General features: G+C 39.5%; 1 protein-coding gene across 1 annotated transcript in view; it reads right to left on the bottom strand.

Moving 5' to 3' along the window:
• LOC124278999 (Meckel syndrome type 1 protein-like) overlaps positions 1 to 24,531 on the bottom strand; it is a 38,293-nt gene extending 13,762 nt beyond the window's left edge. The window contains exons 1-9 of the mRNA XM_046714794.1: positions 24,444 to 24,531; positions 23,426 to 23,585; positions 22,481 to 22,563; positions 13,652 to 13,721; positions 6,651 to 6,757; positions 6,365 to 6,496; positions 3,792 to 3,924; positions 1,806 to 1,849; positions 862 to 898 (exon numbers count right to left, since the gene is read on the bottom strand). Coding sequence (XP_046570750.1) covers positions 862 to 898; positions 1,806 to 1,849; positions 3,792 to 3,924; positions 6,365 to 6,496; positions 6,651 to 6,757; positions 13,652 to 13,721; positions 22,481 to 22,563; positions 23,426 to 23,585; positions 24,444 to 24,520 — 843 coding nt within the window. The 5' untranslated portion in view covers positions 24,521 to 24,531. The remainder of the gene's footprint in view (positions 1 to 861; positions 899 to 1,805; positions 1,850 to 3,791; positions 3,925 to 6,364; positions 6,497 to 6,650; positions 6,758 to 13,651; positions 13,722 to 22,480; positions 22,564 to 23,425; positions 23,586 to 24,443) is intronic.
• Between the last annotated feature and the right edge of the window lie 265 nt (positions 24,532 to 24,796).

Below are 24,796 nucleotides of genomic sequence, written 5' to 3'. Positions count from 1 at the left end.
AACAGGCTGCTTATTGATTCCATATCAGGACAATAAAATCAATTTCACTCCACTACAAAGCAGACAAATATATCTTGTGTAAGAGTCAAACAAAAATCATTGACAGCTCAAGTTACCTCAGATTAATTTATTACAATGGCAAGATATATTTGTTGTATATGTTTGGTGAGGAGAGAAATTGTGGATATATTTGTCCAAACCTAATGCTGGACCTAGTGAACATACACCAGGGATTTACCTGGAGTCCTGTATTTGAGGGTCCCTGGGACTCATACTCTTAATTTTCAGGGGTCCTGGACAACAAAATGGGGGTCCCAGACACTTAAATATTATTATTAATACTGTTATTCTATTGTGTATCATGATCATCGGATTGTTACAGCAACATTAAATTGCAAATGATACCATAACCCAACTAGTAGCAAACTCAGTGATAACTTATTGTTACTTGATTGGAATTTTCACAAAAAGTATTTTGAATTTTTCTGCGGCCCTGTGGATGTGTTAATATATTTCGTTGCGTCCATTGTCAATTTTTATGAGTATAGGACGCAGGAATTCACGTCCTGTAAATCCCAGCATACACTCCTTGTGTGCTACAACTCATAACACAGTCGAAATGCCAAATACTTGTAACATACAAAGACTGCTTGTAGGAGAGGGTACTCTTGATACTATGAAGTGGATTTTTCATTTGTTGTGTGGTAGAATGTACATAGAACTGGTGCACAGTATGAAACTTGAACATGATTTTTCATTTAAGAATTAGTACAACGCGACAAACAACAAGCATAAGCCACAAATATATAACGCACTGGATTCCATTCACCCAGTCAATGATCATGGGGCTACACCACTTACCTCCCTGTACATCTTTCTCTCTCGTTCCTGCTCCTGCCTGAAAAGACGTGTGTCAATGATGAGTGAGTGAGTGAGTGAGTGAGTGAGTGAGTGAGTGAGTGAGTGAGTGAGTGAAGATTTCTAGTCACATCAGCACTGTATTTCAGCGATATAGTGACCAAAACAAGTTATACATTCATGACACATAAACCAAGAATATAAAAACCTGTTGATGAACTACGTTAAAACCAACCAGAAAATCACAGCTAGAGATGTAAAACTAGCATGTAAATGTAAAACTATAGACAATACAACCTATAAAACAGATCAGGTAGATCACCAGGTGTTCTCAAAACAATGTAAATTGATAAAAATTTGCATCTGCACTGATACATTTGCAAGAATACTAAGGTCCATGGGATCTTATGGTATGTTTGCTTCCTGCATGAACCCTGGGTAGATTTACACCGTCACTATAGCTGCTGGTGATTTATCTATTTACAAAACTTCATAAACAATTCAATTTCTTATTAAAAAAATAAATTATAAAATGATATCAGCGATATTTGAGATACTATATATCATTGAGACATGCCACTCAACGATAATTAGTCTCAGTGACATGTCTCAGTGATATATAGTGTCTCAAATATCTAGAGTGCTTTGTTGATAAAGTATGTCAAAGCGAATGATACAGAGTGTCTCAGTGATGCACAGTCTCTTGATGATACAGTGTCACTATGATAGATCTTGATGATAGATGGTGTCTCAATGGTAGAGTGAGTGAGTGAGTTTGGTTTTACACCTCCTTTAGCAATAGTCCAGCAATAGCACGGCAGGGCACACCAGAAATGGGTTTCACACATTGCGCCCATCTGGGGCTCAATGGTAGATAGTATCTTAATGATATAGAGTGTCTCAAGATATACTGTGTGTCTGCTTATTGCTACATGGATTCAACTTACCTATTCATGGGCTTGGACGAGTGTTCTATTGTATACTCAAACACCTCTGGAAAGACAAAGTGAACATTTGAGGAATATTTCCACACAAAACCACAGGCCCTCGTGTCTTTGTGAGGATTAAAGATGAAAAAAACCCAATTGTTTTTGAGATGACCCCCGACTCAAAAATCTTCACGGTACAATACATCATGACAAGGCCGGACACTTCGTGCACCCCACCCACCTGCTTTGCCGATTGCTATGCTACCATCGCACATGCAATCGGTTAAAACTTAATGTAAACATAATCATGGATGATTGGCCCATCGAGCACCACTCATGACACCTACCAATTCTTTATTGTTATTTCTGCAAGTTGATGGAAACCCGATTTTGACTCTCAACCTTAAACGATCTTGACACAAATGGATGACATAATGTATTGTACTGTGAAGCATTTTGAGTTGGGGGTCATCTCAAAGTTTTTTGTTTTTTTAAATCTTTGATCCTTGCAAAGACACAAGGGCCTGTGCACAAAACACTCTCTGACACCGTCACAATCTTTGCAACTACACTTGAAACACTGACGTGAATAGTGATCCAGTGGATTTTATTTCATGGTTAGTCAGTTCAGCCTGGGATGAAGGCCATAAATGATACAGACAGTAAGTTTGCACACCATGAGTTGGGTGAAGTGGTGAGCTGTTTTTTTAAGGCTCTTTCGAGAGTTTTAGCAATATTCCAGCAATATCATGGTGGGAACACCAGAAATAGACTTCACACATTGTGCCCATGTGGGGAATCAAACCCGGGTCTTCAGCGTGACATGTGAAGGCTTTAACCGCTAGGCTACCCCACCTAACCCCTGAGTTGGGTTCTGCTTAAATTCCATCAGTTTCATATGGGAGGATAGCCCAAGGAGCTACAGATCTCGAACCCTCACCACAATTACAGTCCGTTTGAGTCAGAAACGGACCGATGAATTGTAAATTTTATCATTGTACAAAATTGCCACATAAATATAAATAGTACACATGTTTATCATTTACTAATACCCAACAGCTTTCTTATATTTGAAAATTTTCCGGACTCCACCAAAAAAGTTCTTTAAGAAACCATCATTAAAATTTTGACACAGTTCACTATTTGTTACGAGGGAGGAGTGCAGAGAAAGGGACAGCCAGGTGTTAGAGAAGCACGTGCACAAGTGCCCACCACTATTGATTCATTAGTTATTGATTCATTAGCCTGTGCCCGTCAAAATTTTAATGATAGTTTCCATCCTTTCTCGCAACACCTGGCTGTCCCTTTCTCTTGAACATTTTATATTCTCAGAGATTAAAAAGTTCTAATTTCCCATCTTTGTGCATGAAAAATAATCATTTACAACTCTCATAACATCAAAACTCATGATACAACTGCAAAATGTAAACAATACATAAACATATTTAAACCGATACTTTCAAAACTAAATATCGATACAGTTTTGAATGTATCGATAATTGTATCATCTTAGAAAAAGTATCGATGCATCGATGTATCTTGGCATCCCTAGTGATGACAGACTTAGAAACTTAATCAGGCAAAACAGGATTTGAATATACAATCATTGGTTTTGGGTGTGCCAATAGATGCAGTGTATTGCAGCGCCTTTAGGCCACAAGGGCCACCAAATCTACGAGTGAGTGAGTCAGTGGGGATTAATACCACTTTGAACCATATTCCAGTTACATCAAAGCATATTAGCTACAAGGAAAGCTGGAAATGGATATCTAAGATGTTTTCCACTTCGGCGAAACCCACAAGTTCCATTATGGTGCTGATAATCTGTGGAACATAATCAGTGTGAACCAAATTCAAAACCAACGATCATATGTTTCTAGCATGCTCAAGGGACACAACCCTCCCTATCGACATCTTAGGCAACTGTTCCAGTACTCCCAAAATCAAAGGGTGAGTGAAAATAATGCAGTAGTTGACTGCATGAGTCAAGATAAGGAAAAATACCTCTACCCACACGGAGGCTGTTTCTATTAGATATGGTTTGCGTCCTCTGTTGAAGTCTGGCCGGATGCTCAGGACACCGTTAGCATCAATTTGTAACATGCACAAGATATACTCGTCTGTCTCATGGGCTGCCCTGGAACAAAATGTTTCTTGTTTAACACAGCAAGACTTCAGGAATGAGCTTCTCACATTATACAGAGATGGGGAATCAAACTGGGTTGTTTGTTGTGACGAGTCAACGCTTTAAACCCAACTTCAGTGTTCACGAATAGCATCTGACCCTCTGACAAATCTGGCAGATTCGCCAACGGTCTGACAGTAGTCTACAACCCGCCAGCCCCAGTGTCTGACTGTATATTTCACAATGACTTTGACTGAAGTTGTTATATGTGACATGTGTCCCTTTTTTCCTGTCTATAAATCTTATGTTTGTTTATAATTTCAATGTCAATTATAAGAAATGTTAAATCTGAAATGTGTGTTTAATTTTATTCTATGGGCCCTGTGAATTTTCAATGGGTCAGACAGACATCTGAAACTTACAGGACCCAATGTCCTGTTATTTTGAAACACCATTCGTGAACACTGCAACTAACATAACTAAAGCAATTAGGTTAACCCAGACATCGTGAAGTCAGTAAATGATCACACAAGATCATTGAATAATCAACAAATAATACTGAGTTATGATATCTGAAATTTAGGAAGCTGTCAGGAGTTCAGTGATTTCAATGCCACTCAGGGCAAGTAAATATGACATAAGTCAGTTCATAAAAGGACCTTGTGTTACTCTTGTGTAGCTACAGCCAGCCTTTCCTCCGACTGTCTTGCCATATTTGTCAACAATAAAGGGAGGCAACTGTAGTGAGTGAGTTGGCTTTTAAGCCACATTAGCAATAATCGAGCAATATCACGGTGGGGACACCAGAAATGGTCTCGTTCATTGTACCCATGTGGGGAATCAAACCAAGCCTTTGGCATGATGAGTAAACGCTTTAACCACTAGGCTACCCCACTGCCCCTGGAGGTAACTGTAATCACATGCTCTGCTCTACATCCTTATAGTGGGTGAGTTGGGCTTTACGCCGCTTTTAGCAATATTCCAGCAATATCACGGCGGGGTACACCAGAAATGGTCTCGTTCATTGTACCCATGTGGGGAATAAAACCACGCCTTTGGTGATGAGGCTTTAACCACTAGGCTACCCCACTGCCCCTGGAGGTAACTGTAATCACATGCTCTGCTCTACATCCTTTTAGTGAGTGATTCCTTTTAGCAATATTCCAGCAATATCACGGCAGGGTACACCAGAAATGGGCTTCACACACTGTACCCATGTGGGGAATTGCAATTGTCTTAGCGTGGAAGCATAGGCATATGGCATACAGTTGATAGACAGCTTATCACGTCTTAGCGGACTGACAGTAGCAATGGCAGTGGCTGAGTATGGGTGCTTGGAGAATTCCGATTGAGCGCCGGAGACTTCCGAAGCTCTGGTATCCCTTCTAGATCTTCTGGGTGAAGTAGACTTAGACCCTTAGCCTTGACCTTGGCGAAGGTATCGAGAATCAGAGCTTGATCAGTATATATATGTAATTTTTAGAGTAAAATTGATATTTTTATACTTAAACAACTCTAATTCGAACCCAGGTCTTTGGCATGATGAGCAAACGTTTTAACCACTAGGCTACCCCAATCGCCTTTCTACATCCCTTTACAAACTGGTTACAACTACACTAAAATTCTCTCTAAACAACTCTTTAATTATTTGCTGCCATTGACAATTCCAACATATGTATAAATATGGCGGCTTCCGTGACAATGTGGAAACAACTCTGTTTTCAACTATGCTGAAGTATAGTTTACTGAAACTTGATATTTGCTTAATGATGGGTACATGCATTGCCTTGATCCAGAGGTACAGATAGCTTTTGGGGTCATTGAGTTATGTACTCGCTTTTGTTCATCTCAAGTGGGTATCCTAATTTTCTTTGAGTAACCAAATAAATTGAACCCACCTCACTCAAACTCAATTGGGTATTTTGCTGTTTTCATTAATTGTTAAAATATAAAAAAGTTTAAATATTGGTTTACCTGTTTGTTATTTATATTTGATCTGTAACATGAGGAACGATAAGGAAGACAGGAAGTTGCCAAGATCATGTGCTGCAATAGAACCTCTCAATATACCTGTTATTTATCTAACCTCAGTAACCTCCATCACATGTTTTTATCCATCCTCAGTAACCTCCATGTAAGATCATATTTATTGAGTGTTTACAAAACTTCAAGTGTACTTGTACGCACTAGACGTAATAGGAATTGAGTTTTCACATAAATATTTGCGTAATTTACGCGGATACACAGCTTTTCCGTACCTCTGTTGATTGTAGGACATACACATCTAAAATCAATATATGTTGCAGCCAAAGAGTCAAAATAAACAAACAAACATAAACATGACAAGAATATAAATGGCTACATGGGGGTTAAAACATGTAGGTGTTGCGCTACTTTTTTCCCTGTGCATACATCAACAATCTCCTCAACCATATTACAGCCCCCCACTCACCTCTCTCTGGGACTAAGGTCCCCCATGATGTACATCACCTCCATCGGGGGAGCCTCAATGTGGTTCTTCCTCCTCATATCATCTGTTGGTGATGGGTCTACCACATTGATCTTCGGGACAAAGCCGACCTCCCTGCAAACAAAATCTTTCAGGTAAACCACACTGAACGAAGCAATGGATTTTCAGGAAATGAAGCATTATCAAAATATTTAATTCTAAAGAAAGGAAATGAATCAATATTATCAAGGTAATCCAAGGTTTATACCATAATCATGATAATGATCACCTTTCTTTGAGTTGTCGACCTCCGACCCTGCGTTGTCGGACATGTGACATCTTCTCAGCAAGAATGGTAGCTCTCTCTGACTTGGCGGTGGTCATGAACTGCACGGCCTTGACATAAGGGAAGTAATACACCAAGTAGTAGATAAAACTATCAAAAGCAGGTGCTTTACGCAAGTCTGATGAGCTGTCAGCCAATCTGACTTAAAACATGAAATAATGTGTGTACATACATTGCACTAGTCCCCATACACAAGGTCAAATCAACAAACTAATCAACAGACAAGTGTGCACTTAATTTTCATTCTCAGCTCCCTGGGGAATCGACGGATTATAAAGTGATCAGATAAATAGAGAATACAATACGATGTCCCGTGTAATACTATATTTATGAAATGAGTGAATGGTTTGGTAACTAACGAGCGAAAGCGAGTTAGATACCAGTACCATTCACGAGTTTCATAAATATTATTGTGACAGAGGTATTAGCATTGTGACGTCATAACTGTAAACCACTTTGACGTCATACGTACGGCTTCACGCGATGTTATTACACAATGTGTATACACAATGTGTAAAAACATTGCAAAATTATTAAACAGTGATGTAAGATATTCGTTTCGGTTAAACTCCTACATTTGATAACAGTTCGTAAGAATTTGCCTGTATAAGTTTTTGGAACCACGCATGCGCAGTGTGTGTGTATCTCGCCATGTGGTTATGCCGCTGAAGTTGAATACAGTTGAGAGGAGCTCATTATCGTGTCATGTTGTTAATCCACGCCAGAGCAATACAAAACATGGTGTCAGAAGTGAAGGCTCACGACTACTAGACATCGTTTCACGTCCTGTGGAATAGTAGTTCAGTCAAAAAATGTCGGCGAAGATCGAAATTCCCCCGATGGACTTCGAGTCGGTGAATGTCGGCGAGGCATGGCGGAGATGGCAGCAGACGATGAAGTTGTTGTTGACAGGACCACTGTCAGGCAAGAATGACAAGCAGAAGTGTGCGTATTTTTTATTGCATATTGGACAAGAGATATATTCAATACGTGGACTTTGACCGTGGACGAAACTGACAAAATTGATGTGTTGTTTGCCAAGTTTGAGCCACATTGCGTACCGCAACAAAACACAACAGTTATGAGATTCCGTTTTTATTCAAGAAATCAACAACAGAGCGAAGGTGTAGATCAGTACGTGACAGAACGGGAGAATTTAGCAAGACACTGTGCTTTTGGTGAAATTGAGAATGAGATGATTCGAGTTCGGATAGTATGCAGAACGAAGGATAAACAGGTTCAAGAACGACTGCTGCAAGAGGCAGATTTAACACTGCAAAAGGCAAGAGACTTACCAAGAAGTTTCGAAATGAGTAAAGAACAGATGAAGGAGATGCAGTGCGATGTACATGGTGTTCAGAGATTTAACAAACACAGTTTTGGTAACCATGGCAACCACAAACATGATAAAGGTGTATCAGAATCAGACTTGTCAAATGTGTGGAAAATTTCATTCATGTCAGGAATCATGTCCAGCAGTTGGGAGGGCATGTTTGAAATGTCATAAAATAGGACATTTTGCATCAGTCTGTAAAAAGTGACAATAGACATTCTCCAAAGGGAGGAAATGTTCGCTCCAGACATAGTCGTGGAAGATTCCAAGGTCACAGGAATAGTGGAAATGCTCCAACAAACAGAGTTCATGGAATTGAACAGTCTACTGAGGATTTCTTTATTGGGTCTGTAGAGAAAGGTCAAGAAGTAAATAAAGATGAGATTTATGTGCCAATGACTGTAAATGGCAGTGCGGAAACAAACATGAAGCTTGATTCAGGTGCCGAAGTGAATGTCTTACCAGATGATGAGTTTCACAGAGTTTGTAGCAGAGCAGGTCCGCTGCGTCCAACTCAGACCAGACTTTTTGGTTATGGTGGTGTTCCACTGAGGATCTTAGGACTGACAACATTACAATGTCAATACAAGGAAGTGTCGAAGAGCTTTGATTTCATCGTGGTGGATCATGATGATGTACACTCACCTCCAGTATTGGGACTCAAAGCTTGTAGAGAGATGAGCTTGATACAGGTTGTGTTAACAATCACAAACTCTCCAGATTGTGAATCAGCTTCAAGGGAGATTCTTAAGGAATTCAAGGATGTATTCCAAGGGATTGGATGTATCCAAGATGAATATTGCATACAGATTGAGGAAAATGCAGTACCAGTTTTACATGCTGTATGAAGGGGGTCCTTGAAAATGGATACAAAAATTCAGAAAGAATTACAAAGAATGGAGGATTTAGGCGTGATATGTAAGGTAGATGAACCAACCAGTTGGGTGAACTCAATGGTGGTTGCACCTAAGTCAAATGGTGAAATTAGACTTTGCTTGGATCCTACTGACTTGAATAAAGTGGTGAAGCGTGAACATTATAGAATGCCAACTCTGCAAGACATAACACCAAAGTTGGTTGGACAGAAGTATTTTACAGTGTTGGATGCCAAGTCATCTTTCTGGCAAGTACCACTAGACTCCCAGTCGTCCCTACTGACAACATTCAATACTCCATTCGGACGATATCGATTTATGAGATTACCTTTTGGCATCAAAAGTGCAAGCGAGATCTTTCAAAAGAGAATGGATAGTGCTTTTGAGCGTTTGGAGCATACCCACCCTATTGTTGATGACATTTTGATCTCAGGTAGCACGACAGCTGAACATGATAGTCGTCTCAGACAGACACTCCAGAGAGCCAGGGAGAAGGGTATTAAGCTGAATCCAGATAAAACAGCTTTGTCAACAAGAGGTGAAATTCTTTGGTGAAATTCTTACATCTGACGGGATGAAACCAGATCCTGATAAAGTTCAGGCTGTGAGAGACATGAACACTCCAACTTGCAAGAAGGAATTGGAAGGGTACTTACGCATGTTTACCTATCTGGCACAATACGCTCCAAGTTTGTCAGAGAAGACACACATACTACGTGAACTAACAAAGCAAGATACTTTGATCTGTTGGACACCGGAACATGAAGCAACATTTCAAGAAATCAAGAATATGATCACTAAGTCACCAGGGCCTATTTTACAGTACTTTGACCCAAAGAAGTCAGTGACTCTTGAGACTGACGATCACAGAATGGTCTAGGGCAGTCATATTTCAGGATAAGGGACCAGTTGCTTTCGCGATCGAAGGCAATGACTCACTTCATGAGAGGAACTATGCCCAAATAGAAAAGGAGATGCTTGCCATTCTATTTGGTTGTGAAAAGTTTCACTACTATCTGTTTGGGAGAAATTTCAAAGTCAGAACCGATCATAAACCCCTAGAAGTTGTTTTCAAGAAGCCATTACATGCTATTCCCCTGAGACTTCAACGCATGAGAATGAGACTTCAGATCTATGATGCAGATGTAGAGTTCACACAAGGGAAGAATGTTCCTGTAGCAGACATGCTGTCTCGGCATTTCATAGAGTCTTCGTCAAACAAAGATGACCTGTCTCTTGATGAAGATATCCAGTCATATGTACACATGGTGACAAGCAACTTACCAGTGTCTGACAAGAAGATGGAAGAGATCAGAAAGGAAAGTAGTGAGGATAGTCAACATTTGATGCTTATGAAGATAATCATGAACGGATGGCCTCAGAATTTGCATGATTGTCCAAGCAGTATCAAGGAATTTTGGAATTTCCGTGACGAATTGACAGTTATAGAAGGAATTGTCTACAAGGGTGACAAAATTGTTATTCCAATTTCCATGAGAAAGGAGATGTTAGAGAGGATACATACAGGCCATATGGGAATTGTCAAGTGCAAAGAAAGAGCTCGTGATGTCATTTTCTGGCCCATATGACAGCTGACATTGAGAGAACTGTTGAGAATTGTGGCACTTGTCAGCAGAACAGGATGAAACAGTTCAAGGAACCGATGATACCCAGTGAAGTACCTAAGTTACCATGGCAGTTAGTAGCAACTGATTTGTTCCAGTTGAATGGACTTGACTATCTGCTTGTAGTTGATTACTACAGTCGATATATAGAGATTGCTTTGCTGTCAAACACGAAGTCGAAGACTGTGATTACTCACATGAAGTCGATGTTTGCATGGCATGGTGTACCGAGCAGAATTGTCTCTGATAATGGGCCACAGTATGCATCAGAGGAATTCAGAGAATTTGTTCAAAAGTGGAACAATGAACATATTACCTCCTCACCCTTGTATCCACAAGCAAATGGTCTAGCTGAAAAGTCTGTACAGACTGTGAAACGACTACTGCTTAAAGCTAAGCAGAGTGGTGATGATCCTTATTGGTCTCTACTTGCTTATCGCAACACTCCATTAAGTGAGATGGGATCTTCTCCTGCCCAGCTACTTATGTCAAGACGTCTCAGAACTGACTTACCCAGTCATCCAGATTTACTGAAGCCAGAAGTCATCAGCTGTGAAAGTGTGCATGAGGCAATGGTGGATTCTAAAATGCGTCAAAAGCATTACTATGACAAATCTTCACATCCGAGGCCTGCATTAAGTACACATGACAGTGTGAGAGTGAGGCAAGGCAAGGATGTTACCAAGGGCCAACACGCCTCGTTCATACCATGTCAAGACTGATAATGGTGCAGAGTTCCATAAACAAGAGAGACTTGCATTCCACCAATGAGATTATCTCCAGTGTACCAGGAGATCATCTGGCTGCTAAAAGCAACGATAGTCCAACCGGAGTCAACACATGTGGACAGTACACCACAGTCAGGAGTTCAGCCTATGGTCCCAGTGGACCTTCGACAACCAATTGCCTATTCATCCAGAGGACGGGCAATCTTTAAGCCATCAAGATTTGAATGACTTCAAAAAAAACTGCGGCAGTATACATGCAAGAACTTTGTTTCATTGAAGTGACTTTTTATTTGTAGTTAAGACAATGTTTAACAGTCAGCTGCTTTGATCCATAACAGAATGGACTTCTATAATTTGTTCTTTAGTTAGTGGCTGAGCTTATAAAAAAGAGGGGATGTAAGATATTCGTTTCGGTTAAACTCCTACATTTGATAATAGTTCGTAAGAATTTGCCTTTATAAGTTTTTGGAACCACGCATGCGCAGTGTGTGTGTATCTCGCCATGTGGTTATGCCGCTGAAGTTGAATACAGTTGAGAGGAGCTCATTATCGTGTCATGTTGTTAATCCACGCCAGCGCAATACAAAACAAGTGATATCTTCAATGGCTGAGTAATAATGTGTTTTCTTGTATAAAGCTGCACTTAGCAATATTCCTTCTTCATGGTGATGGCTTGTAACCCAGTTGATATAATGAGTGAGTGAGTTTAGCTTTACACTGCACTCAGCTATTCCAGCAATTACGCGGCATTCTGTAAATACTCAAGTCTGGACCACACAATCCAGTGATCAACAACATGAGCATCGATCTACGCAATTAGTGATTGAGTGAGTGAATTGTTTTTTACGCCACTTTTAGCAATATTCCAGCAATATCATGGTGGGGGGACACCAGAAATGGGCTTCACACATTGTACCCATGTGGGGATTCGAACCTGGGCCTTCGGCATGACAAGCGAACGCTTTAACCACTAGGCTACCCCACCGCCCCTCTACGCAATTTGGATACCATGACGTGTCATTCAAGTCAGTGAGCCTAGCCACCCCAAGGGTGGAAATAATCCATTGCCCGACGTCCGAGTCCAGTGTTTTTTTCTGTCGGGCAAGCAAATTTGTATATCACACTGTACCGGTGTCCAGTTGACTTTCCTATGTTAATTATGTTGTTTATTTACAAAAACAACAAGAAAACGGCCGGTATAGTGGAAAAATTATCAGGGCAAGTGATTTTACATGTGCCACTGTACCGGAGTACACCAGCAAGTTTAAAGTTATTTCCATCCCTGCACCTGATCCTGTTAGTCACCTCTTACAACAAGCATGGGTTACTGAAGATCAATTTTAACCCGGATCTTCATGAGTTTTTGACATTATGAGTAACAAACCATGACATCAACCTAATCATGGAATCTGACAACTCAATCCAGCCAGGCATCTCAACAAGCATAGGTTGGTGGGGAACAGTTCTAATCCTGAATCCCCAAACCATGACATTAACCTAATCATGGAATCAGACAACCCAATCCAGCCAGGCATCTCAACAAGCATAGGTTGGTGGGGAACAGTTCTAATCCTGAATCCCCAAACCATGACATTAACCTAATCATGGAATCAGACAACCCAATCCAGCCAGGCATCTCAACAAGCATAGGTTGGTGGGGAACAGTTCTAATCCTGAATCCCCAAACCATGACATTAACCTAATCATGGAATCAGACAACCCAATCCAACCATGCATCTCAACAAGCATAGGTTGGTGGGGAACAGTTCTAATCCTGAATCCCCAAACCATGACATTAACCTAATCATGGAATCAGACAACCCAATCCAGCCAGGCATCTCAACAAGCATAGGTTGGTGGGGAACAGTTCTAATCCTGAATCCCCAAACCATGACATTAACCTAATCATGGAATCAGACAACCCAATCCAGCCAGGCATCTCAACAAGCATAGGTTGGTGGGGAACAGTTCTAATCCTGAATCCCCAAACCATGACATTAACCTAATCATGGAATCAGACAACCCAATCCAGCCAGGCATCTCAACAAGCATAGGTTGGTGGGGAACAGTTCTAATCCTGAATCCCCAAACCATGACATTAACCTAATCATGGAATCAGACAACCCAATCCAGCCAGGCATCTCAACAAGCATAGGTTGGTGGGGAACAGTTCTAATCCTGAATCCCCAAACCATGACATTAACCTAATCATGGAATCAGACAACCCAATCCAGCCAGGCATCTCAACAAGCATAGGTTGGTGGGGAACAGTTCTAATCCTGAATCCCCAATATATAACATAAGTCAGATTATTGCTTATAACATTCCATATGACAATATCTATATCATGGATATCATAAAAGTTTTCAAAATGAATATCTACCTCCTCTTCATGTGAGAACTTGTCATCATCAGTGTAGGTGAATATACGGTTTGTTGGCTTCCCTCTCTCTCTGCAACACAAACATATGGTTCTTGAAAAACCTATTGGATAATCCACAACCTGGAATGAATGAGGTTTCATGGCACTAAGAGATGTTGACTAGATGGCACTTTGAATGATATGGCGTATATAGCAAAAGGGAAATGCTAGAGAATCTGCATATACCAAGACTCAATAATAGTTTGAAACTTTAATAGACTTGTGTGTTGATATATTTCATATCAAAAGATAATTAGGTGAAATTCACTATATTCCAGAACTTGTCTCACAATAGTGGGTGTGTTGGGTTGTATTCTCCAGCATCACCAGAAATGAGCTTCAGACATTGTATCCATGAGGGGAATTGAACACCGAGATCCGGTTGTATCATTGCTTCATTAACTAATGTCAACATTAAACCCTAATGATACATTAAATCCTTAATGCACCATTAGTTACTGGCAACGTTAAAACTGGTTGTATCAAACACTTATTAGCGTATCATTATCTAATGACGTCCTAATGAAAATATTTTCATTAAACTCCGGGATTCCCCTATATATTTTCCACAATTCCGCGACGAAAACATGTAAGTGTAACTCTCGGTCGTCTGTCCAAATAGCATCTTTACGGCTAAACCTTGGGAAAAAAACAATCATTTCAACTGCAGTGAAGAAACACATGTCAATAATTCTGAAACGTCGCCGACAAACCTAGAATTGGTTGGGATCTTTTGGAAAATACATGAACACGATCGCTGAAGTGAGCTTTCCGCCATTTGGATAGTATTTACAAAATCAAGTTTCGCAAAGGCCGGTCACAGGACACGTATATTTCATATCCAATTGTGACAAATGCATCAGTGAATTTGTCATACATTGTAGAATCAACTTACAAATGGTCTGTGTCACTAAAACCAAGTGTCTAGACAAAAGCGAAACATACAGTACTGGCTGTGAAAACGGAACGTTGTGCTCATAACACAGAGCTTGCTAGAAATGTAAACAAGCAAAAAAGCATATTTTATAATGTGTAGCATTTTCTCAATTTTATAAACATCAGTTTGTCTACTCGTAGCATGCATGAGCTCAATAGTTTTAGAATATGCACGGAAAGAGTATCGTAGCAAGAACTAGAAAATTAAAACCGGATACAATACAGTAATTTGATATATTCATACGAAAGTTCTGTGCAGCGTGACGCCATGTCAGACGCAAAATCACGGAGAACGACATAGGCAATTATCGGCATTTCTGGCTTTTTTAATGAAAGCAATAAACACAAATAACCATACGCAGATAGTCAGAATGTTTCTGATTACTTACATCATACATTTATGGACAAAAGTACCCTCATAAAATTGTGGGCACCCATAGATATGTCCACGAAGCTGCCATTTCATGAGATCATGAGAAATCGGTCATCGGTAGTGATGTCATGTCAACATTGTTGTACATATTTGTCAATTTCTTTGAGGTGAAGGTCGGTTGAATAAGAGTAAACACAATCACACTGTCCTGCGGATTACACTTTTAGTATTAATGTATAATTTGCGTATTGTTCAGATATGTTTCATGAAACTTATTTCATTATCAACATTTAGTATTTTAAAGTAAAACTGACAAAATAGATAACAATGATTTATTTATTTCATGAAATGTATATGCATACTTTCTTAAAGGAATTGTCTTGCTCAATGAATTTGTTTATTTTGTTTATAAACAAAACAATGACGTATAATCATTGGCCAGGTGCGCGTTTGCACTATCATTGTTTTCGATAATACCGTGAACAGAACATCACGGAAATATAGTGTCCTTATCCACAGCAAATTATCTCAAAGTGATCTGAGTTACAATAACTAATTGTAAAATATAGCGGAGTGATGCACCCTTATCGTTATAAAGCGTGCGAACTTTTTTATAGTCATTTGGCGTCATAGAGGAAAATCCATTTCAACATATAATAGTGATTCATAAAATGTAATTTTTTGAGTAAAATTGATATTTTATACTTATCCTGACTCATGCTCTTTTGCTTGTCTCCTTCCTCTTGCGAACATAGTGGAACACTTGTATCTCCCTAATTGAAGTTCCTTCAATGTAAAATCACTAATTAGTACACCACGAGTTACCTCCCTTCCACAAGCGCGGGAACGAGGGCGCCACCTCTACCCATGTGCCTCACTCTCTCCTCATATACTGAGCCCAACATTTGAATTTACAGGGAAATCCAAAGTGTTATTTGGGGAGGATGGGAGGGCTGACCTCATGAGTCAGGATAAGTATAAAATATCAATTTTACTCAAAAATTACATATTTTTCCTTATCCTGACTCATCTCTTACTTGTAGAATCCAACAGAGCGGAGGTGGGAATATATAATACTTTGGATTTTAATAATTAGTGATTTGAACTGTGATGATTGTAATAACCCTATGAGAACTTCATAAAGGCATTGAACTGATGAATTCCTGCTGCCAGCTTATCAGCTGCCATATAGAGGTTATTACAATGTACTTATTATGATAAGTATATATAATATTAATACAATGCTTAAGACTAATAGACTTAAGCTTGTTAATATGCTAGTATAAACTCCTTAGAGTTTGTTAGCTAAAATACTTTAAGATATAAACATAGCACTAAGCTTAAAATATGATTAATTTTAAGCTAATTATATAATAACAAACCTCTTTAGGGTTTGTTAGTTAAAATATTTATATGATATAGACAGTGCTGAGCTTAAGATATGAATAAGCAGCTATATATATAACAACAAACTTTGTAGAGTTTGTTAGCTAATACATTTTACAATATGAGTATAGTATTGTGCTTAAGATATAATTATCTTAAGCTACATATATAATAGCCAAACTTAGTAGAGTTTGTTAGCTAATATATTTTTACAATATGAGTATAATACTGTGCTTAAGATATAATTAACTTAAGCTACATATATAATAGCCAAACTTAGTATAGTTTGTTAGCTAATATATTTTTACAATATGAGTATAGTACTGTGCTTAAGATATAATTAACTTAAGCTACATATATAATAGCCAAACTTAGTAAAGTTTGTTAGCTAATATATTTTTTACAATATGAGTATAGTACTGTGCTTAAGATATAATTAACTTAAGCTACATATATAATAGCCAAACTTAGTAAAGTTTGTTAGCTAATATATTTTTACAATATGAGTATAGTACTGTGCTTAAGATATAATTAACTTAAGCTACATATACAATAAGCCAAAAACTCTGTAGAGCTTATTGGCTAATAGATTTATAATGTAACCATAGTACTAAGCTTAAGATATGATTAGACTTAAGCTAAATGTATATAGCAAAAAACTCCTTAGAGTTTATTAACTAATATACTTTTATGTTATAAACATAGTACTGAGCTTAAGATATGATTAAACTTAAGCTATATATATATAATAGTAAAACTCCGTAGAGTTTGATAGCTAATACATTTTATTATGTTGATTTAGACCTAGTATTGAGCTTAAGATATGAAGTAAACCTTAAGCTAAATATATAATAGCAAAAAACCTTTTAGAGTTTTAATAGCTAATATACTTATATGGTATCAACATAGTATTGAGCTTAAGATATGAAGAAACCTTAAGCTACATATGTATAGCAAAAACTCCGTAGAGTTTGTTAGCTAATACATGATATAATGTAACCATAAAGCTTAAAATATGATGAAAACTTAAGCCCAATATATAATAGCAAAAACTCTTTTAGAGTTTTGATAGCTAATATACCTATATGCTATAAACATAGTACTAAGCTTAAGATATGAATAAGCTTAAGTTACATATATAATAGTAAAAAAACTCCATAGAGTTTGTTAGCTAATACATGTTATAATGTAACCATATTGCTTAAGATATGATGAAACTTAAGCCAAATAGCAAAAGCTCTTTAGAGTTTGTTAGCTAATATAGTTATATGATATAAACATAGTACTGAGCTTAAGATATGAATGAGCTTAAGCTACCTATATAATAGCAAAACTCCGTAGAGTTTGTTAGCTAATGTATTTTACAATATGAGTATAGTACTATGCTTAAAATATACTTGACTTAAGCTACGTATATAATAGCCAAAAAACTCTGTAGAGTTTGTTAGCTAATGCATTTATCATGTAACCACTGTGATGATAAAAAGCGAGCTTAAGCAAATTATATATAGCATGAAGCTATTTAGTACTGTTATAAGATAAGTAAAATCTGTAAGATTGACTTATCTTCTCGAGAAGAACTGTCAACTGTTGTGCAAGGACCATGGGATCGAATTGGTGGATACCTGAGATGTCCTCGGTGGTGATATCTCTCAGATAATGGTTGGCAACCACCATATCGGATCTACAGTAATAAACCCTCCATTATTTCAAATAACATTTGTGTAGATGAAATTGTAGAAGTTAGGGCTCTAATATCAAAGAGTATTAAAGCTCATGGAGGGTCGGATTAGGTCCATCTGTCTTGTATGCGCGTAGTATGACAGTTCTGATCAAGCGGAGATATAGTGCATTGAGACTACACTCTCTCGTAAGTTGATGATAGAGGAAAAAAATCTGTTGTATTTTTCTTCCTGTTTGGTTTGGTGGAGATAAATTTACAGTGCTCTTGCTGGCCAGCGTGATAGCATCATCATTATCATGGAGTCAAGTATGTCATCCAGGCATGTTCATAAACCTCACTTGTGAGGTGTTGTAGCACTATATTCATATCCCAAGTTAGTGCGTGAAACTTCCGTTTATTCTCCAAACAGAAACTTAGTAGGTTTACTAACCATCTAGTTGTGTTAGTAGCTTGATGATGAAATTCAGGTGTAGTCTGAAGCGCTGTGGATTCGATCCACTTGTATCACGTCGTCTAGGTAAATCGTTGCGATGTCCTTGACGATGTATGTGCACAACCGGGAGTTTGTGTCCTCGATGAACTTTATGTAAAATCGCCTGACTGCTGTGCCCTTGTCTAAACTTGACAGGGGAGGTCTCTAACCTGAAGAAAGCAGCCTAATCATGAAGGTTCAGGTTAACTGGGCTGTAAGGAGGCTTGCTCGTTCATTGATATAAAGTTGTCACTTGCAACCTATGTCTTGAACTGTGAACTATGCTCGACCTCTGTGTAGGGCGTTGTTCATCGGGGTCCAATCAGAATAAGGCATTTTGATTCTGTAGAGTACCAGCTGTGATGTCACCGGTGTAGCAGGAAAAGGAACCTTGTATAATATAGTGCCGTCGTTGATATTAGAACAATCATCGGTCTTCATCGTAACTTCCCGAAGTTACCCGAGTGACCACGTGTTTCGAGGATTAATGGTAAACGCGCGAAAGCTTCGGCGCAAAATACCTTGCTCTGTAATATTAATGCTGGGTAGGTTATTTTCCTGGCTGTCGTGAAAGTACTTCAGTTTTGAATATAATTCCGACTTCTTTATATATAAAGGTACAATAACTTGTAAGTTGTCAGCTTGTAGACTGTATACATGAATGTATCGTCATAATTGTAGAATTAAAGCTGAATTTGTTGTACATATTTCTTCTCAGAAATGTTGGCGATTATGAGTTATACTTCGCTGTAACAAGGCTGCTGTTCAATTTCGATATTGAATTGTCTGCAGATATGCGTAATAGTCGCATGTAGATAATCGTATCGTCGTCGGAGTTGCATATACTAGCAATTTATCACGGAATAGTTGATTTCTGTGAAGATCTATGAAGCGTCGTTGACAAATTAATACAGCGGCGTTCTGTGTTGTAAATAGCCTGTGCAATTGTCTTGGCGTAGGCTTATAGGCGGCATCTGGCATACAGTTGATAGACAACTTATGCGATGTCTTGAGCGGACTGAGGAGTAGCTATATATGGCCGAGTGGCTAGTATATGGAGACCTTGGAGGAGACTTCCTCGGTGAGCGCCGGAGACTTCCACGAAGCTCTCGAAGTATCCCTTCTAGATCTACTGGTGAAGTAGACTTGGAGCCACTTAGCCTTAGCGACCTTAGCGAAGGTATCGAGAATCAAAATCGATTAGAATATATATATATATATATATATATATATATATATAAAGCGCCTTGCGAATGGCCTCTGTGTTTAACAGGATGTGGGGTCGTGGCGCTTCTCCTCAGCGGCGTCCTTGTAGCTGGTGAGGCTCTAGCTCCTTGGCGGAGGCTGACCTGGGACTTGCTGGTTCTGCATAAGTAGGGCCGAGTGGATCATCTTATCATTTTCAGAAGTGGAGTATTCACGAAATCTGGTGATAAGTGTCTCAATGATCGTTCTAGATCTATTTAGGCCAGCGAACATCGTCTCGTCATGGATTCAACTGAACCAATTTCACGATTGTAGTTCTTATTGTTGATATCGATGATCAACTTGTAGTTTTCATCGATGTCTTAAGCCTTGAAGAAGGGTCCATGTTGTGCGTGGAAAACTTCTAGAAGGCGTGAAAGTTCGGCAATTATGGTGTCTGAACTTTTGTGGCTTTATGGGATGCTATGTCTAGATTCTGTGCTACGCGGCAATGTCCGGGTCGATCGGAGGTAGTAGGGTGATAGCATCTCTGCGTCGTCTTCCTTCATCAGGTATGTCTGCGTCGTACTGCCACTCTAGGAAGGTGATGTAGACTTGTGTGCAGACTTGTGTGGTAACCTGTGAGGCGTCGATGTGGTGATATGCGAGGAGAGTCGGAGACTATTGACAACCCTTGAAGCTCTTGAGTAGTCCCTTGACTCTGTTAAATGGCGATCTATATTGGTGTCCTTCGAGTGCCTTCATGAATGCAGCCAGCGAGCGCCTTCCTGACGCCAGCGAGCGCGCCTGCGAAGCTTCCTCTGCGTTCGGTGCTGGGAGCGGCGATTTGAGCTTAGCGAAGGCTTCCGTGAGTCTGGTGGCTGAGTCTGCATCTAAGGATGAAGCCGAGGAATGTGATGATCTATCCGCCTTAGCGAAGGCCTTAGCGAAAGCTGTACATCTGGGTCGCCGTCAAGGTGGTCTGCGACTTCCTTAGCGAAGGCTGCATCGTCTTGGCTGCTACGTTGACTGGAGGTGCCTCTAGAGTGTTGTCTAAGTTGGAGCCAGCCGAAGGCTCGTACTCTGGGCTGGCTGCTTCTCCAGTCTGTAGTGACCCTCCATCACGACCATGATTTGCCGTAGTAGCTTCGTCTGGGATGGTCTGCGGCGAAGTAGTCGGTGCCATCTCTGCGCTGTTAGTGGTGGGGCCCTCAGGTAAGTCGTCTGACATCAGTGTAGAGACATCAGGCTGCATGGCGATCTCTGCTGATGTCATTGTAGCTGTCACCCGGTGGCTACTTGTCTCATCGTCGAGGATGATGATCGGCTGATCATCGTAGAGGCCAAGTTCAGCGGCTGGAACAATCTCGGTTGAGAAAGTCCTAGTAGACCGTTGAATTCCCCTCAGAGGTCGGGCTGCCCTGGGGGTGCGAAGTCTGCGTTGAGTGTTAGTAGCGGCGGGACCCTCAGGAAGATCATCGAATGTTGATCTGCGCTGACATCACTGTTGCCGACATCAGTCATTCTTTGATGTACATCAGGAATGATGATCGGCTGATCATCATACAGGCCCAAATCTGCGATGAGAACAATCTCGGCTGAAAGTTCTAGTAGACCGTTGAATACCCCTCAGTGCGGCGAAGGGATGTCTGGGGAAGCAGGGCGGCTTCTTGGAAGCGGCCGGACTCGTCCACGCCTCTCCACCATTCTAGCGGAAACCCAGGCGGGAGGGTCGACCAACAGCAGTAGACTGGCGAGGGTTCAGGTGTATCAGTCATGCTAGACTCTGCATCGTGACCTATCTGCTGCGGCGTCTCAAGCGCCAAAGTAATTATTTATTAAAGGTAGAATTGGATAAATTAGTATCGCTTAGCTGCAAGCGTGAATCACATGAAACATGCGCGCAGTACAGCTAGGGCATATTAAATGCGGATCAGCAGCAGAATAAAAAGCGTAATGTGCAACAGTACAGAATTTTTATCAAGCGTAATCCACTGCAACAACCGCGCGTCCGTGCATAAACAGTAGAAAACGACTAAATATCAATATATAATTGTTGAAGATACTAGCTAAACCTCTATAGATCTCTATCACGAGGGTAACTAACTAAATATAATCAAAGGATATAGTGTGTCGGGAGACACAGAAGCTCTCCGTCCAGCTCACTGAAGAAGAAGGGAGAGTGAGGCACATGGGTAGAGGTGAAGCCCTCGTTCCAGCTTGTGGAAGGGAGGTAACTTCGTGGTGTACTAATTAGTGATTTTACATTGAAGGGAACTTCAATTAGGGAGATACAAGTGTTCCACTATGTTCGCAAGAGGAAGGAGACAAGCAAAAGAGCATGAGTCAGGATAAGGAAAAATGTACAACAGAATTTAACAATATATTAGTTAATGTACGTTTAATGGCACCTTAATGCTTCATTAAACTTTGATACAACCGGGTCCCAGTCTTCGGCATGTCGAGTGATTGCTTTAGCCACTAGGCTACCCCAACACCCATTATCTCACAATCACCTGACAGACAAACACAATACACGTCCTGGCAACGAGTGTATTCTGGATGGTTTGATATAGACAAGTGTGATATGTCAATGATTGTTTTTCTTGATGGTCAGAGGACAAGTGTGATATGTCAATGATTGTTTTTCTTGATGGTCAGAGGACATAAATGACTTCATTCAAAGGTATTTCACTGGCAACGGCCCAGAACCAAAGGCTACATAGTTCATTAAGAAAGGGCAGTGTGACTTACATGATTTTAACAACTTGGTCGTGGTATGTCTTTTCTCTTATGTTGAAACAGTTGGCCTCCTGGTTGTATAACTCAATCTCCCTCTGAAATATATTACTAACATTCAAAACAAATACATACAAAAAAGAAGAAGACAAAACCAACTCAGTTGAATAGGTTAAATACAATCTTTTACCAATCCAGGTCAATGTCAAAACCACACAAGAGAACTGGCCAGTGAATAATTGGGTTGTGGTATAATGACAGTAAGGGACACAACTCCTACTCAGATACCAATAATCCAGTGGAATCAGTCCACTCTTTGTAATAAGAAAAGGAATTCAGACAACTATGTATATGAAATGCCATTTAGAAAGTTGTCAAATGTAACATGTTATATTTGGATTACACTTCCTCAGTAAAGAACAGATTCTAGTACTTTTGTTAGGGTTGGTCCTATCTAAGATTCTAAATGTCATTGTGTATTCATAAAGTTTGGTCAATTTACACTTGTCAGAGGGGGACACAAAGTACATGATCTATACTACCAGTTGTCGGACTTCCATTTTTGCGGAAGCCGCGGTGGCTGAGTGGGTTTGATGGACTTTGTGTACTGGTGATTAGGTGCCAGACTCTGTGTTGGGGTTCAAATCCTAAAAGGGACTCAACCAAACAAAAGTAATAGAATCTATACTTTACTGAGAAAGTGTGTTCCTAAATATAACTTATGTTAAATATAGACAACTGTCTAACCATTACAACACAATATCTGTTTAGAAAGATTCTGCAGCACACAGAAAAATATTGTGTTAATATTGATGGTTATATAAATAGGCGGAGCATGAGCAGCCATGGTCATTCTAGGTGCCACAATTTGGCAATGCCAAAAAAGGGCTCATCCCCTGTCCTGTCCTGTCTTTTCTGTTTGTGAAATATACACAATACCTGAGTATAATTAACATTCACCTGACTGAAAATCTTTTCCTGCCACTTGATGCAAATTTCTTCCTCATCCACCAGCTTGGGCTGTTTACCCATGTCCCCCATCTCCACACTACCCTCTTTTTGCTCATTGGCTGCAGCTGCCGGCACTATACTGGAGGACGTCACTCGCTTGAGTCGGACTCTGAAATATCAATGTCTACACTGTACTTTGATCTCAAATAATTGTAAATAAACTATACAGGTGCAGCACTGATTACATGACTGAAGGTAAATCATCTGAATTGTCTCAGGCATTCAGACTGAGAAAATATTGATTGTGTTTAGAAGTCTAAATATGTGACTTGGCATTAAGGTAAAACATTTCATCTTTTTCTGATAATGTAGAAAATAAATCACAATATGATGAGATGCTTGTCATCTAATTTATGTGGCTGATGCTTTGGCAGATTCTGATGAGATACCCTCACAACTCATTGATTACAACTGTGTTTTGGTAAATTGTGGGATCGGCTTCAACAGCAAGACTGACAGTGTGTCACGTTTACTCAAACAGACTCACATTCAATCAAAATTTCACTCCCGGTGAAACTGTGTTTACTCCTAAAGAAATTACATCTCATTCAACCTTGTAAAGTCATTTGTCAGGCTGTCAGGTTTTTCCAAAATTTTGTCAGTTCCCTATATATTGACTCACAACAAAAATAATAGAATCATCTATCCTTGATATAAGATCGAACATAAACACAGGAAGAAACAACATAAACAACAGACAAATAGGTTGCTTGCGCAGTTTATGCAATCGACACTGGGTGTATGTGTGTTTTGATCTTTGGGTTACTTAAAGTACCGAACATGGATATCGCACAGGGAACCGAATGTTAAATTACAAATAATGCATTGATCACATGATGGTCAAGTTTCGACAAGTTCGATTCATAATATATTTTTTATTCATCGATACTATGCCATTGGCATTTCGTGGCAGACACAGTGTACAGAGTTCATGTGGTGATATACGAAGAGAGCAAACCAGACGCACTTGATTTGTAGGTTTTTGACGGAATCATTCGATCTGTAATATGCAGTTCCCACGTCTGGTTCATAAAGATCCGCCATTTTCTCGGAATGTAAACATAACAGCCCCGCAGATATATAAAACGATACGTTACAATAAAATGATACCATTATTGTAGGTTTATCATATTTACATATTATGGAGAATCAGTTAAATGGGTATCCATAAGGCTGCTATTAAATTTATCATATTCATCTCTGAACTGCAAAATGACGTCATAAATAATGGCGGACAGGACAACTTGAAAATGTCAGGACGACAACCAAATGATAGGTAAGCATTAATCAGAGCTGTGTTTGACTTATAAAGTCATGTGT

The sequence above is a fragment of the Haliotis rubra genome, unplaced genomic scaffold, assembly GCF_003918875.1.
Source record: "Haliotis rubra isolate DU_JTF1 unplaced genomic scaffold, ASM391887v1 Scf244, whole genome shotgun sequence".
Classification (NCBI taxonomy): domain Eukaryota; kingdom Metazoa; phylum Mollusca; class Gastropoda; order Lepetellida; family Haliotidae; genus Haliotis; species Haliotis rubra.
This window is presented reverse-complemented; position numbering and strand designations above follow the sequence as displayed.